Genomic DNA, 17078 nt, shown 5'->3' on the forward strand with positions numbered 1-17078 from the left:
CCCACATACATATTCACATATGTAGGTTTGTCACTGCACTCTCTACAACGGACTCATCCAACTGTGCCAAGCGAGGTGGCCTAGCCTAGCTCCAGATCCGCCCATTATTCTCATGTCCCTGGCTAGCTAACTTTGAATTGCAAGAGGTCGTTGCATTAATGCCATGAAGCACGCAGCTTTTTCTGAAAAATAGAACAACGTTCAAAGACCATTGTACACAAAAGGGAATTTATTGCATTTAAATACATTGCTAATTTAAAAATTCTATTCCTTGGGAAAAATAAAATGCAGGTTACAATCAATCTTTTTAAGGAAATTGCTGAAGTCTGCAAAGTACATTTAATACATGGCTGCAACGTTGTATCAAGACAGTTTTCCAAGGATGGTAAGGTTAGTGAACTACATTTTAAAAATACTCTGTCCATGATTGCTAATTACGGCATAGACAGGACATAATGATCATGCAAACATTAAAAATGGCAAATAAAAGCAGAAACTTAAGACGAATTCCCCTTTACAGTGCCAATACAATGAAAGTATTTCATTAATAGTGTCTCTAAAGTAGATCAAAGACAGGATCTAATGCCTTGCACCTGCTGGTGGACCCAGTGGCTTATGTTGATACTCCAAACAGGATTAAGAGTACACCAATTGGAGCCATTATCAAACTGTCCTACTGTCGCGATACCCGACATAAGTGTGGTGCTGTTCAGCAGCTTGGTAACAACTGTAACATAGTCTCCACGGCATGGCCAGCTCCAGTAGTGCAGGGAGCTGCAGCTTTCTAATCTTCAGAAGTTAGTTATTCTCCTGAGTTGCAACTGTTGAGGCCTATGACAAAAAACAAATCACAATTAACACAGAGAACACCATTATTAGGGTGTCTAAACTATTGCTTGTTCTCGAAACAAGCATACCAACAATCTCCACATGGCATATCTCACCCTGGCTACTGCTTTATTATTTTTTCCAGTAGTGCAGTTTGTGAACATCATTTTGTAGTAAGTTTTGTAGGACTTTAAAACGTACAACAAAATGCTGTTTGTCAATCAGGCCCAGCGTGCTCAAGCTCTTCTTGAATATTATGAAATCATTGAAAACTTGAAGCCATGCTCTTTGAAAATACAGGCAAACATCCAACACGAAACCTAAAGAAATGCAGCATAAGTCAAGGCAAGGCAATTCATCACAGCGATAGCAATGGCTGCGGTTTCATTTTGAGCTCATCTAAATCATCATCATCAAAGCTCTGTTTTTTACCTTGCTGTTGAAACATTTTTAACAGATTGTGATTTTAATAAGAACCCAGATTCTAGAGTTAAAAAAGTACCTAAAATAAGTATTGGCAATCTCTTGTTTCATACTTTGTAGGAACGAACTGGTTTCAGTGGTACAAATAGACCAACACGTCAGTAGTAGGGTCAGTACAGTCTTCTCTTACAGGGCTACCATTCCTAATTCCAGCCAGAATACCAAGGCTACAATAGGTGATCAGACCCCACCAGAAGCCGCAAACTGCCATTTTCCATTTAGTATGGTCTCGGAGATCTCGATCCCCCTGGCCGCTGCCCCACATATCTAATTTGGAAGTATTACATTTGCTTTGATTGCAATAAGCTACTGGTGATGTTGAATTTTTAGCTCAAATCCTCAAGAATTTCTGCAAGCAATTACAAGTATGGTAGGTTAGCCAATGGCAAAGCTTACTCTAAACTATTCCAAAACTAAGGCGACTCACGGATCAAAGAAACTAAACACATTGTATATTATTGGGTCTAAATTAGAAATAGTTGATAGTTGTGTGTTTAGTGGGTGATCTTTCATCGTCACCATAACTGAAACAAGCATTGTTAAACTGTTACTACTCAGTCCATACACTTTACTGCCTTGCTTATCACTGTGTGCTTTAGTATTCCCTTTTAGATAAAATCAAGAAATCTATTTGAGATTATACAATCCTGTTTTTAACTAAAGTGTGTACATCTGCTGATACTATCCTATCTAACCTTAAGCCTTCCAATGCGGTCACATTCGTCCACTTAGATGTCTCTTCCGCGTGCCACAGCACTTTCGCAATCTTTCTGTGAAGCGATGGGGACACGGCCTAGGGCCCATGCCATATTTCTTGGTCATGTGTGGATCAAGGACACAGCTTGGCCGGTCATGCCCGGGTTCACTCCCTCCTCAGCGGAAAGGACATTGACCAGCATGGTGTGTTTGTAACTGTGCAAACAAATGACGCAAGTTACAGGTTCGACCCTGATGCTGCTAATCTGAATTCAACTAATTTGGCACCATCTTAGATTGCAAAAGGCACTGCGTACACATTGAAAGAGCACTGATCCAGAAGTTTGAGAACAGAAAGAAAAATCTGCGCCAAAACCTCAACAATTCAGAGAATGTAGGAGATAAAACACCCAGTAATTTACACAAAACATGTACCTTTACAGAAACATGGACAAAATGAGTTAGCGGGCATCAATATTTGTCATATAAACTCCAAAGAGTTTGGTGAGTGGGATGCTGTTGGTGTTGTGCATTACGTGGCATATTCGTTGGGGAATATTTCGGATGTCACAGACGCAGCATGAGTAGACGGGGGCACAAAGAGAAGGGTATTTACCTTCTGAAAGCAGTGACACAGATTCTGTCCTCGGGTCCCTACGTGTGTAATATAGAGGCAGACTGAGTTTCTTTGGTAGTAGGAAGTTATGTTTAAGTAGAGATTGATGTACGAGTACTTCACTCCCAATATCAGTCTGATTATACTCAGATTTACCAAAGTATTTGGTTTTCCAATCAAACCTGATCAAAATTCTCAGGCAGACTGCACTTAACAGCTGCTTTAATTCTAAACTTGCTTTATTAGAACAGTACAGCCATACAGAGTTAGGGCAGGTGAACCTGGAACAAGCAGGAAATGGTGTCACTCCTGAAACCCAACGCTTATACGAATTCACCACTAATCCTGTTTGGTGTTCCAGAGTAGCGTGCTACCAACCAAAAAGCACTTCAACACCTCATCAGGCGTAGCAAGCACTATATAAATGCAAACCATTGCCTCTTCCATCCCTCCACTATTCTTTTCAATCCAAATAACAGACTAACATGTCCAACGCTCAAATTAATTTCAAATTTCCCCAGACTACTTCACCACTAATCTTTTTGTTCCGGAGTAGCGTGCTACTCGCCTAAAAGTGCCTCAACATCTCATCAGGGGTAACAAGCGCTAAATGAATGCAAACCTTTTCCCTCTATCCCTCCACTATCCTTCTCAATTCAAACAACAGACTAACATATCCACCACTCAAATTTCATATTTCACTATGCTAATTCACCACTTATCCTTTATGGGTTCCGGGGTAGCATGCTATTTGCAGAAAAAGCAATTTGATTCCTCGTCAGGGGTAGTAAGCACTATATATAATTGCAAATACAATGTAAACTTGAGTTCTCAATGGCTTCCGGGAGTACCCCACTGTGCCATTATTCTTAAGACTGGTCAGTACCGGCCTAGACCCTGATGATTCCTTCTAAACATGCCAAGTATTTGTTAAAAACCCCATTCCCGTCAACTTACAAAAGGCGTCCTGATTCCATAAGTGCTCCAAAACGTCATCTTGACTTTACTTTTGTGGCCCGTTCTTTGATCAAAGGTTTGGCAGCTGTCAAAGGGTGGGCTGTACAAATGGAGGCTGACGGCAGGCTCTGTGTGACTGGAATTCTCCACGCGATGAAGACCAATGGAGTCTGGAGAAAGAACGAGAGCAGAGGTTAGTGGGAATGTGACGGCTGGCTGAATGAGAAGTGCCAGAAACCAAGCGGTGGCTAATGGCCATGCAATCCACAGCAAGCTACAGTATAGATGTGAATTACAAACCCCCTGAAAAATCAATGAAACGAGGCTTTCAATGACCCAACAGTTTCAGCCCTCTGCCTTCAGTCTGAAGGCTATGTAGGAGGGGCTTTTGGGGCAAAGGCACACTGCATGCGCCGAATTCCTCCAACCTACCACCACCCCCGTCTGGCATCCAACTGCTGAGGTTCTAATGAAGCCCACAGACGTTTCAAAGCCAAGGCACGGTTTGTGATTAGTCAGAAAAGGGAAAAAAAAAAAAACATGTATTGAAGCAGATTTTGAGTTCCTTTTGTATGCAGGCTATACAGCCCCACATAATTTGGATAGTGTTGAACTGGGACAGAAAGTAGGCCCTGGCATAAAAATAAAAGTGCCCACCCCCATTAGTGAATTTGTTACCTAAACAAGTGGTCCATGTTGCAAATTGGGGCAGTTTTGAACTTGTAAAAACACGCTGTATGTATGCCTGTTTTGTAAAGTATCAAAGACTGCGTGAATTTGAACTGCTTCGGGGAATAATGTTTTAATAACCGGGAAATCAACATTAAAAAACCGTGCAACAAACGGTCAAAACCCGTCCCACACACTGACTTATCAGAGCAGCCCATCAGGCAATGCTTAATTGGCCTTTAGGGAAGTCCGACCCTAAAGGAATGGCTTCCTCATAAGGTCTGCAATTTACCATATTTACTGTCCAGTTATTCAAATCTCGTGCTTTTTCTGCCATCTCGTCTGTCTCAGAGTTTATCATCATCTTTGTCTTCTTAGTTTTGCCAATTAGACCCCTTGTTCAGCGCACAAAACACTGGACCGGCCAATTCTCAGCGTGGTGCTGCAGCAGCAAGGTTTAGGACTCTGGTGGGCACCATGAGAGGCATAGAGTGTGGAACCGCTTCCCTCCTTTCTAGCAAAAAAAAAAGCCAGCCACCGTGTATAAAGAAACCTCTACCATTTAGGAGTAGCATGAAAATACTCTAAAACCTATCCGTATAACCCATGTTAAAATCACCCACTTGGCACCTGCTACTCCCATTTAATAGACCTAATGCTGAAGCCAAGCATCCACCTATGATGGCAAAAATGCTGGATGGTATCGGGGCTGCCTGACCCTGCCTTTGTCTACTTCTTCCTTACTGCATCCCCTTCAAGTGACATTTAGAATACTGGCATGGTCATTGTGCAGAAGCATATGAAGTGGGGACCCTCCGTTTTATCGTCTATGCCTAAAATGCATACTATAAATACTCGTCTCAGGATTACTTTTCTGTGGCCTTACGTCTGCGCTGTGTATACTTATCCTCCCCTTCAATTTCTAAGTATCCTGGTACAGACTGCGACGGGAGATGTGGTTTGGTCCTATTTGCAGGTAGGAAGAGGCAATAGGGACTCCGGTCGAGATGCTAACAGCACAGATAACAAGACCCCACTTTAATGAACATACACATTAATGCTTACAGTGTACCCCAAATTGGGTAACGGCCTTTACAACGTGGGCTTAAGCACGCAGACCGTTTCCCCGCAAGCGGAACACTGCTGGCCTTACCCACGCATGCGCCTAAGTCAGGCAGTCGGTGTTCTAGCTGTCTGAGCGGTTGTGCGGGAAGAGGATCCAGAAGGATTGCGGATGGAAGGACCAGGAGGAGGGGTGGTAAGTTGGGCTGGGGCAGGAGGAGGTTTTAGGGATGGGGATTGGTTTTAGGCCTTATTGACCGGGGTAGTTTAGGGTAAAGGGACAGATTTTAGGGTCAAGGGCAGGGGAGAGGCCGGTGTTCCGGGTGGGCAGTTTAGGGTCAAGGTGGGGTGCTGGGAAGAGGTAGTTTTTCTGGGTAGGGTGGGTTTTAGGGCTCAGGGTAGTTAATAGGGCTGGGGCAGGTAGACGACAATGAAGGAGGGAAGCTTTTTAGGGCTCGGGCAGGGGGCTCTGGTGTGGGATCTTTACCACACATATACCTTTAACATCTTGCCTTTACAACAACATTAATTATAAGGGCATGTGTGGTAAAGACGTGGTCGTTGTAAAGACCACGTCGTTTTAGGCATCTCTTGAAAGTGGGATGTATGTAGCAGCAGGGCTCGAGTCGGAGCACCACGCGGGTGGACGGCGTCCCCCCACTTATTTTACTGGGAGCTCGATAACTGGAGCAAATGGAGCCACACATTCACTCTTTGGCCTCTCTGGGGCGAGATCTGAGCTTTGCAATCGCATCTAAGGGGTGAGGATGAGAGGTAATGAGTTTGATGGTGTAAGCCACCTTTCGTGACATCACTTCCTGTTGTGAAGTCAGCGTTCCCCCCCCCCCCCTGCTTTTTTTTTAGGACTTGTGCCCTGTGTAGCAGATTTATTAAAACACAGGAATCACCCCCGAAGCGGTGTCTCCGCGCTGCCGAAGAGCGAGAGTCAAACAGTCACAAACTACTACAGCTTAAACTTGGAATAATTCCGTCTTCAGGAGTTTTCTGAAGCGATGTGGCTGGGGCATTTACGTAGGTCCTCCGATCTACGTAATACAGCCTGTGCATAGAATGAATACACAAAATGTGTAGTTGACAAATTAAGAGATAAAAACCTTTGTGAAGCGTTAACATAATTATGCTTCCATCCAGGATTTGTCAAGTTCTTTATTTTGAACAAAACGTCCAAACTCACCACTGATGTAAGCGCACTGATTGTTCTTCAAAATGCGTTCAGATTTCTTAGACATTTCGCCCTTCATTTTCTCATCTGGCCACTCAAAAAGAGTTTCCTTCAGGTTTCCCTCCAGCATCTTCATGAAGCAGTGCGAGTCTGTGTGATCATGAATACTGCTGCAGGGGTGCAAAGAGACAGGGCATCAGTACTGCTGAACGCAGCACAACGATGGCTTAGAAAGAAAAAGGAAAATCAACACAAATCGATATCGATTCAGTAAATGCATGATTAACAACTTTACAATGTCATGCATAGACAGGTAGGCACTGCCATGATTCGCTCGTCACTAGATGTGTCTGGTGGACATTCCAGTGTTAGACTAGGCTTCCTGACCTTTTGCTACATCGGTTCACGGACTTCTAGCCTCTTGGAACATATACTGAACTTGGTTTTAAGAAAGACCTATCTCAGGTTTTGTGATAGCCAGTATGCTATTAATTCGAAAGACAACTTTTTCCAGAACTCTTGATTTACGTCATATATCTATACTAATTTACAACATCCTGGAAAACTTTCTGGATTTGAATCACGTTGCAGATACAGGCTTGCTGTTGCGGTTGTGTGCTCCTGTGCGATTGCCAGGATGCCTAGGCACATATGAAAACCTAGGGAATATTTTGTGTACACAGTGAGGATTTGTTTATGTTACTTTTTAAACCAACAAAAAGGCACCATACCCACAGACCCTGCCTTTGTGAGTGTATTCTTCGTGAGGATATTAGCAGTCAGTACCTGTGCAGCGATTATACATGAGGACTGCACGAAGCTTCTGTCTTACTACGTGGAGCTCCTCGGTGCTTTACCCCACATCCCTTTATTATTAATGTTGTTATAAGTATAAATTGTACATCCTGTGTCTTAGTTATTTTGAATTCCCTCTGGATGCATGTTTTTCCTTAGCATAGATTGGCTTGGTTACCCTCTGCGGAGCTTCTCCATGGAATCAGTTCTGGGATTTGGGTCAGCTCAGTGCTCAATATTTACTACCCTGCCACCAGTCCTTGCCAGATCCGACGGTCTTTGCCAGACCCTTGACACACAAACGTGGTCTCTGAGGTGACTAAATCACTGAGAAGCAGGTTTTACAAAAAGGTGGCATTTCTAATACATGTGTCTATCAGAATAAAAAGGTTTCTAGTCCTATGAACAATTAATGGTTCTCCTGCTCAATCACTGGCTAGGCAAAGTGGAGACTCTCTGGGTAAGCAGTGAAGGTTTCATTGTTTGTATATGCATATTGTACAATGGGAAATGTTATTGTGACAGTACAGTGTGTTTGTTCTGACTGGCAGCTTCCAGATTCAAGAGAAATATGCAAGTTAAAAAACTCATTATTATGTACAAAGCCTGACCTCGATAGGGCTGGCTCAGACCGCACTTATTCCAAGGTTAGTAAATTGATAACCACTGAATTGAGTAATAGTTGGAAAATGGCCCTCTCTAAAGAGTCACCCAAACCCTTTGCCTTCCTCCTCTTTTTCTGACTTAGTTGGCGTTAGGACTCTGCACACTTTACCACTGCAAACCAGTGCTAAAGTGCACGTGCTCTCTTCTCTAAACCTGGTATAATTAGTTTACGCCCGTTTGGCATATCTGATTTACTTGTAAAGTGGTATACCATATACCCAGGGCCTGTAAATTAAATGGTACTAGTGGGCATGCAGCACTGATTGTGCCACACACAAAAGTAGCCTTTCAAACATATCCCAGGCCTGCCACTGCAGGGCCCATGTGTGCAGTTTACTACCACTTCGTCTTGGCATTTAAAACTACTTTCCAAGTTTAAAACTCCCGTTTATTACACATAAGTCACCCCTACAGTAGGCCCTAGTTAGCCCTAAGGTCAGTTTGTTGTGTAGATGAGAAAGGTAGGACATGTTCTGGTATGTTCTGCATGTCCCGGTAGTGACAAACATCCTATTTCGTTTTTCACTACGATGGCCTACTTCTCTCATTGGTTAGCATTGGGAATTTGTTAATACGCTTTTAAGCTGTGATTCCTAATCAGAGAAGAGTGGCTTTTTCAGGTTTCGTATATTTGGAATGGTAATGACAAGCCCTCCTTACTGTTGAAGTTGGACTTAACATTACTGTTTTAGGAATGCCATTTTTAGAAAGTGGACACCGCCTGTCTCCAATATAAGCCTGGGCTGGGTGATAGCCAAACTCTGTGCATTCCCTCTAGATAAACACAACACAGTAAAGATAGGCTTATGACTTGTTGCTGGAATGCATTGTTCATTTCAGAGAATGACACATTGCTGGTTAAACTACAGGTCGTTCACAATACTGCAGCCCGATTGATCTGTAACTTACCTGCTAGGTCACCATACTAAAATAATTACATTGACTGCCCATTAAAAAAAAAGGGAATCTTCAAACTCTTTGGCTTGACTCACAGGGCCCTGTATCAGTCTCAGCCTGTGTTCCTTCGTTCAAAACTGAATTACTATCTGCCTTCGACAGTTAAGATCTTGTAATAAAGCCTGTCTGCAGATCACACATTCGTACTGCCAGATTTGGCGGTAGAGCTGTCTCATATCTAGCTCCATGCCATTGGAACAATTTTCCGTTCCATATCTGCACTTGCCCCAATCTCATTGGAAAGACGGTCTAGAACAACCACGTTTTAGCATCTTTTTAAAAGTCATGCCTGTTCAGCGCCGCACCAAGATATTCCTTCGGTATACGTTGTGAGTAATACGGAGTTCCTATAACATATAGGTCTGTCTGAGTACCCATCTACATACATCTGCATCCTGATGGCCTTGCCTGGGCAGGATGGAAAGGAGGGTCTGACACTTGAATAGGCAGTGTCCTGTCCCCACACAAAGGACTGATTTCTCCCCACAGATAGCCGGGCAGGCAGGTCTGGGTTGAAATGGATTCTTGAGTACTTCAGAGAGCTGCTTTGAAGTCACCCCTCACATCAAAGGCACTTTTGGTTATAAGAACGGAGTCTCTAACCCCATCAGAACAGACACTAGTGGACTTATAACTCACGCTGTGCCAGAAGAACTGCTGTGGTGCTTCAAGTACTCAACTACAGTGCTGATCTGGAAGGCCTGGTTTTCGGTTTGTAGCCTTGCTGCCTGCTCTCGGACTCTGCTGAAAGAGAGCTGGACTCTGCTTTCACTCCAAGTGATCTCCAAGGGCTTGTTGGCTTGCTTCCTGTTGCTTAAGACTCCGGGATATCAATTTCTCTACCCCTGCTCTTGTGCCAGTCTCACTGGAAGTGGCCCAGATACTTGCAACATGAATATCAACACATCTTCTGTGTACGTGCAGCAGAACTGGTGCATCAACACGGTTGCGGGAGTAAAAATTGGTGTATTGCAACGGAACCCGCGATTTGCCTCCAGAGATCAATGCATCGGACAGTGTATCGCTGCAGCTGCACTACAAGAGATCGACTCAGCTCATTGACTGCGTGGCAGATTCCAGCGCATCACTCAATGCCTCAACTCTGACACCTGTCTCCGGAACTAGCTTTACTGCTTGGAGCATATTGGTGCATCTCGTTTGCAACCAGGACAGGTACTTTGTTCACCGGGGCCAGCGTGCGTCCTGTACACAGCCGGTGCTCCATCATGGTTGGCCCGAACTTTGACTTCGCCCTGGTTCAGTGCTACCATAACTAACCTTTAGAGCTACTTGCTTCTAAGCTCTTTATTCAATAGAATACATTGGATTTTTTTGTTTTGGTCTGGTTTGCTTCAGAGTATAATAATCTATGAGTGGGGTCTTTGTGGTGTAATCATTGTATTACTTTGTGTGTTGTACAAATACTTTACACATTGCCTCTTTAGATAAGCCGGATTGTTGTTGTGCCAAGCTACCAGAGGGTGAACATAGGTTTTCTTTAGTGTGCATCTAGCTTACCCTAAATAAAGCGGTGGTTCCTGCCTGGCCTAGACGCATACCCCAGCCAACCAGGAATCCCATTTCTTACAACGGGTTACCTGCAGATCTATAATATGATCAAGTCTGGTAGCAAGCACCAAGCAAATATACACCCTGGAGTGGAGCTTTTATCGAAGCAGGCATCTCTTGCTTCTGTATCATGGGGCCTGCTTTTTCATCAATGCGGAGTCCTTTGCTTGGGAATGGCTGGCAGCCAGAGTCGCTGCCACCTCAAGTATGGCAGAGTTCTGAAAGCAACAGTACTAGACTGGGTAGGTGTTCCTGTCCAAAAGATTCTGCATTAGAAATGGCAAAGAGCATCATATGGCAGCAGGTGCAGAAGGGATAAGGGACAAGAAGCAGTATAATATTCTTAGCTCAGTGGACTGGGGTAAATGTAGAACCTATTCAGGATGTCTCTTAACGGGGAAAAAAGTGTACCGTGCAATGTCCAAAGATCAACTTCAACTCCGGTCAAAGCAAATTCATGAAGGGTAAATGAAACCAAAAGCAGATGGGACTTTAGCATACTATAAATGTGCCAATTCGGCGATGCAGCGGGCGCAAGGTGAATAGTTTTATTTAATTACTTACTTTACTCCTGTCCGTCTTATGTCAGAGTCCACCCCCCACCCTGCCCCTTCCCTGCCTACCGCCCCACAGCACTTAGTCTGCGAGCCGCCACTGCTTGCAAATGCAGTATTCTCATTACAGACCAGGTATCTGTTGGTGGTACTCTCTCGATATCCCCAGGTGGAACAGTAGGAAGCATGTGAAAGGTCAAAAGGAAATCGATCTCCTATAGTAGGCTGTGATCAGTAATTTACTTTGGGAGTCCATGGCTCGGATGGACAGAGCTTGTCTATATGAACATTTACCATTTGCTTGATAGGTGTGGATCTTAGGCCCATGGTCTTAAAAAAATAAATAGAAAAAAAAAAAAAAAATTCAAAAAAAGAATTCCTAGGGAACTTTATATTTTTATAGAAAATGCATAACAATAGCATAAATTGACTTAGATACGTGCATTCAATATAATTAAAAGATAAAATGTTTCATCATTTTAATTTCATCAGTGTTCAAAAGAGAATAAGTTAAAACAGAGCCACAAACCCCAAATCACACATTCATACGAATTCATTCAAAACCCATGCTCCAGACACTACTCCCTGCCCCATAGGAAATCCTCATGATGACACAAAGAGTCTTCCATCAATGTGTTTTTGCCAGGTGGGTACAACATATGGTTAACATGTTTCAGTAGCCATAGTAATTTACAACCACCTTCTTCAGGACCCCTGTTTCAGTGTCTTTTTCTATATGAGAATATAAGGTTTGTATAGATTTTACGCTCTATCATTCTTGCACTGGGCCGGTCTTATTAACTATAGAATGTCTCCAGACCTTATATGAGTGGTTCATAGCTCTTTGATGTGAGGATATTGCAATATACCAATAAAGACTGTGTGGCACATGCCACTGTCCACTACTGTTTATCCAACCTGCCTCTACATTAATAGGCAAAACATGAAAATATATACGAGGCGGCTAAAAACTTTCCACCGCTTCCAACGCCGTCCTCCTTTGTAACAGTCCTTCCTTACTAACGCTTCTATAGGTTTTGTTGTGATTAGACATGAAGATATTCGTACTGTGACATTTTCTACTTTAAAAAGGATTTCATTGTTTCATTAGATGCAAACAAATCACATCAACAAGGGTACATTTGGAAAAATTACCTGCCATGCCCTTCACCCCAGCACAAGATCATCAAATTGAATTTTCCATTGCCTTCATCCACAAGATTGCGTGTGTATCTGGAAAAAATAGGGTTGGAATGTTTTTTTGATGACGCAAACTATCACCTGAAAACAGAAACATCTGACGTACAGATCATATGTGAACTATTGTCAAGCATTTTTTCGGTGCGCACAGCAGTCGGGGCACAAAGCACACATAAGAGTTCAAATGTTGGAATTCCCTCTTATCAGGTCATTATGTACTTGGTCAGGGATGGAAAGCTGGCATTACTCAGTGTTCTTGGCTCTCTGGGTAGATGTGGATGAGCAGTCAAGGGCTAGATCCAGGGAGGTGGTGTAGGGCAAGTTTAAATATAGACCAATTCATGATAACAGTTGCAAAAAGTATGCGACTGTCCAACCACATCTGTGAGTAGCCAACACTTCTAACAGAAGAATATATGTATCTACAGAAAAAAAATGAAGTTCAAATGAAAGCTAGTGTACACAATAAACAATGCACAACAAGTAAAACAATATGGTATACAAACCAGGGCCTTGGTGCACACACCGTGTATAAAGACTGCAAACATTGGCACAAACCTACAACACAAAGCTCAATACCATGGCACTGCAATTTGAGAACTGTTGGTATTATTGAGAAATGTTTGCACTATTACTGATCACGGTCATTAGATAACGCAATCAATGGTACAGGTGTACACGCCTAGTCCCCAGACTTTCTTGCAAACAGTCCCCGGCCTTTCGGACCACCTCCAGCACCAAGGCTCCCTCTTTGCTCCTCTCTCCTTCTCTATCACTCTCTCCCTCTCCCTCTCTAGATTGCGTGTCTTGCCACAGTGGTCTCTGTTGTGTCCTCCTGGACAAGTTCTAGTGTTCAGGAGTGTGATGCTGTACACTGTACGCCCACCCATCACAGGAGCCACAGGTCAAGTGACGCTGCTAATAAAAGGGGCCAGGTATCCAAACCATACCACTGTTTCCATGTCCTTTATTCGCAGCCATGTGGGCCTGGAGCACACCTGGACAATGGCGACGAGGAGGTCGGACCCGGTGTTTATTCTGGTTACCACTGGGAGGGGGGGGGGGGGGGGGAGAAGAGAGGGGGCGAGTCTAGCCCGAGGCGACCCCGCACCAACTGCTGGCAGCGTCAAAACAGGGCAAGACTAGGTCCGATGGCATCTATAGGCGATTTCCCTCCAGCTGCCCACCATACTCCGAGACCCAGAGGTGAGGGGCTGTTCACCTCCAGCAGTTGGATGCCCCGCTGCCATTTGCCTGTTGAGTGGCTGAATGGATCAGCGTAAAAAATGAAGGAGGGGTCAGCACGGACAAGTAAATATGCCCTAGACCTCCTCTCGATTTGGAAGGGCTCATGACTGTACGTGCCACCCCCACCTGCTGAGACAACCATGAGTTACCTCCACCTGCCGCAGTTTAGGTTAGGAGAGACTACCTTCGCATGCAAGACACCTGTGGCGCCGGCATGGAATGAGAGGTGCCCCAGTAGCAGGGGCGCAACTAGACCCGAACTTCAGGGGGGGTTGGGACTAACACTCCCAGCCAGGGCTGGCCTTAGCACGGATCGTACACGTTGCAACAGTCTGTTTTGGCACCCACTCCCCCATTTCGTCCTTCCCCATGAATTCCCTCACCACCATTTACCAACAATGCACCTCATCTCTCTATAGCACCTTTCTGGCAAACATTTCGTTTTTTATAGTTTACTCACACTCAGTTCTGTGGTCTGCATGGATGTGAGTGCATGGTGATCAGTGTGAATGCATGAATGCATAGTGATTGCTGTGAGTGCAGGGTGAGCGTGAAAGTGAAAGGGGAAAATGAGTGAGTTGTCTGAATGTAGGGTGCATTCCCAGACACTTGAAGTAACTCAGCATGTTATTGGTAGTGGTGTAGGGTTTCAGCATGTTATTGGTAGTGGTGTAGGGTTTCAGATACAAGTTAAACTATTGCTATTATAGCATTAATCAGGGACCGAGAGTAGAGGAAATAAATAATGTGTTGATCTTGCAACACACTTCCAGTCTTATGATTAGGGTTGCCAGCTCATTATTTTGATGTCCCAGACAGTAGAAAACATAAGCAGTCACCTAAAGCCGTATTTTCAGCATTTCTCGGTGTATACTTTGAACAGCAAATCTAAATAGAAAGCAATTTTATTTGTGTTGTAGGGCTGCCTGAATAATCCATGACAGATAATTAAACGGAACAAAGACAGAAAAGTCACATTACAAATAAATACACAGTTTATTTATAACCCTATTTAACTTCAAGACGAGGTCTTTGCAGTAAATGTAAAATACAAATGTAAGTAATAGGCAGCGTGAGGTCCAAGGGGGTACTGGATACAGGAAAAAAATACTTAGCCGCAGTAACCAGTTTACAAAAGGTAATTAAATATGAAAATGATCTTTAAAGAGCTGTGAAAAACTCGGGCGCGTCGGAGATAAGAATCCAGATACTGCCAAGCTGACCCACATCACCTCGAGCTGCCGTTGCCTGGGCTGAGACACATGAAGGGGTGGGGGGATGGTTGGGGAGAGGGGCTAAAGCACTTTAGCACGATGGGTGTTGCGGCCTGCCCAGTAGTCAATCGTATGAAAAAACTGGGGTTGACCCTGTGTCCCTCAGAACGTGGGTAGTTTATGGTTAAAAGAAAATTGGTTCTGTCGGGTAACGAAACAACTAATTTGCAAATTCTATCTGCATTCAATATTTACTCCTCCCTCTGACAAGATTTAACAGGTTCTTACAATGAATGAAAAGAGAAGCCTGTATAGAACTATTTCTTGATATTTTTCAAAATGCATTCAAAACAATTCATAAATGACTGTCAATATCATAGTAAAAAGTGCACCAAGTGACAATAGTAAATAATGATCATGTGACACATACAATATGTACAGTGATTATTTGCAGTATGGACAATTTATAAAAATATATACAAGTTTTTTTATTTTCAAAATAGGCCGTCCATTAATACAAATTTACAGAATCCTATTTGTTGCTCGTTCATTCCGTTGGGATTCTGGAATATTAGGGCCAGTTGAAAAATGTCGACGTTTCGACCCTTCGCTGATACACTACAGCGTTTCCCAAAGCAGCCGCGATCTAGAGGGACATCTCCCTTCACGCTTTTCTGATTTAAAGAATTCATTTCAACCCGGTCCAGGTGACTCATCTGCACTTGAACTCTCGGACTGTCGTGCCCTATATACCAGTCTTGAGAAAGACCCGCTGCGACCTTATTCACCCTGGCACGCAAAGGGTCGAATGCAGATAGAATTTGCAAATTAGTTGTTTTGTTACCCGACAGAACCAATTTTCTTTTAAGCAGTAGTCAATCGTGACATGCCCGCATCATCTGTAAAGGCTTACGGCGCCCATAAACGTGGCTGCCGTGCCACCGACCCTGAATCTGGCACACCGTGACTGATGCAGCTGCGTGTTTGCCAAGTTGAGGCTGCTTCAAGGCTGCACCACCCTCTGCAGGCCCTGCCTGCAGTGGCCTCTTACTCCTAGTGTCTGGCGGCCCTGTCTGGTATTTACAGCGAGTGAAAACTGGGGCCGTGCCAGCACTGCACACAGCCCTGTCGCGCCAGCACTGCAGATCCCGCACTGGCATTACCAGGCCCATAGCCACAAGCATACGCTTGGAGGTGCATGGCCCCACATAATAACAAGAGGTGGTTCTGGCAGGAAATAATGGTTTCTATCTACAGAATCTATTTTTTTTAATCTTTAATTGGTGATATTTGAAAACAGACAGTTTATTTTCATTCTGTATTTTTCACTACAGTATGATCAATGAGGGCGTTTGCAATTAGTTACTCACATCCTCCAAACAGTGGGCTGTGGACATTCCAAAAGATCACTGAAAATATTTGCACCCAGTCTTACAACCTAAGCACATTAGCTAACAACCTTACACAAAACAGAATACGATTTAAAGCCAGTTTTACAGACGAATTGAGGATCGCACACAAATTGCATAAAACATTAAAGTGATCACATTAATCCAGAGGGGATCTAATTTAAATATGGCTTTAATGTTGATTTGGGGTAATTTCCATTACTTTTTTTGTGAAATAATGGCAAATGGTTCAATTATATATGATTTGAGGGTCTTATCTAAGATAACTTAGTAGGTAGGGTTGCTGTTGGTCCACTAAACAATGGTAGGAGTTATGCCAGATAGTCTCTCTAAAGAGTGGGAGTAGTAAATTGTAAAGCTTTTCTGACCAAAAGCATCAGTGTGCTAGGACTGCCCTTTAATGTGAACACAATAAAAACAATTGAACATAACATAAATGGTTTCAACTGATACATATTGGTGCTATTACTGCAGAGCCTGGTGGATATGCTTATACTCAATAGGTGTTCACCAATAATCCTCCGAAAATCCGACCATTACCAATTATTACTCAATCAGCTCCACAAATTGCCAATTTGTTCCAATTACCAAAATTAGAAGCCTGAAACAATAACAACCCTGAGTTTACAACACATACACACAAGTGCACACTCACAGTACTGAAATGGCACACTGTACAGATTATGTATATGCTTTCAGACCACTGTGTCCTTTATGTTAGCTCATTGATGCTCTTGCAGATTTGAAAGATCACAAAAATGTACTCTTTCAAACACATCCCCTTTGAGCTCTAGATATAAATAACAGACATCCATGCAGAATGGCATGAGATAGAACAGAGGAAGTTAGTCTCTATGAGAGCAGTGAAAACAGCAAATGTTTAAACTCAGAACAGTGGTGTCTGGAAGTGCAGAGCATTGCACAAGTAGGCAGGCAAACAAAGGTTGCAAACCTCACTCTCTCCATAGTATT

At 43.4% G+C, this 17078-nt stretch overlaps 1 protein-coding gene across 1 annotated transcript in view; it reads right to left on the reverse strand.

Annotated features, from left to right (window-relative positions):
• Positions 1-211: 211 nt before the first annotated feature.
• CDO1 (cysteine dioxygenase type 1) overlaps positions 212-17078 on the reverse strand; it is a 68686-nt gene continuing 51819 nt past the window's right edge. The window contains exons 2-5 of the mRNA XM_086961054.1: positions 12191-12268; positions 6507-6664; positions 3581-3750; positions 212-831 (exon numbers count right to left, since the gene is read on the reverse strand). Coding sequence (XP_086817180.1) covers positions 799-831; positions 3581-3750; positions 6507-6664; positions 12191-12268 — 439 coding nt within the window. The 3' untranslated portion in view covers positions 212-798. The remainder of the gene's footprint in view (positions 832-3580; positions 3751-6506; positions 6665-12190; positions 12269-17078) is intronic.

The sequence above is a fragment of the Lissotriton vulgaris genome, chromosome 3_1 (assembly GCF_964263255.1).
Source record: "Lissotriton vulgaris chromosome 3_1, aLisVul1.2, whole genome shotgun sequence".
NCBI classification, from domain to species: domain Eukaryota; kingdom Metazoa; phylum Chordata; class Amphibia; order Caudata; family Salamandridae; genus Lissotriton; species Lissotriton vulgaris.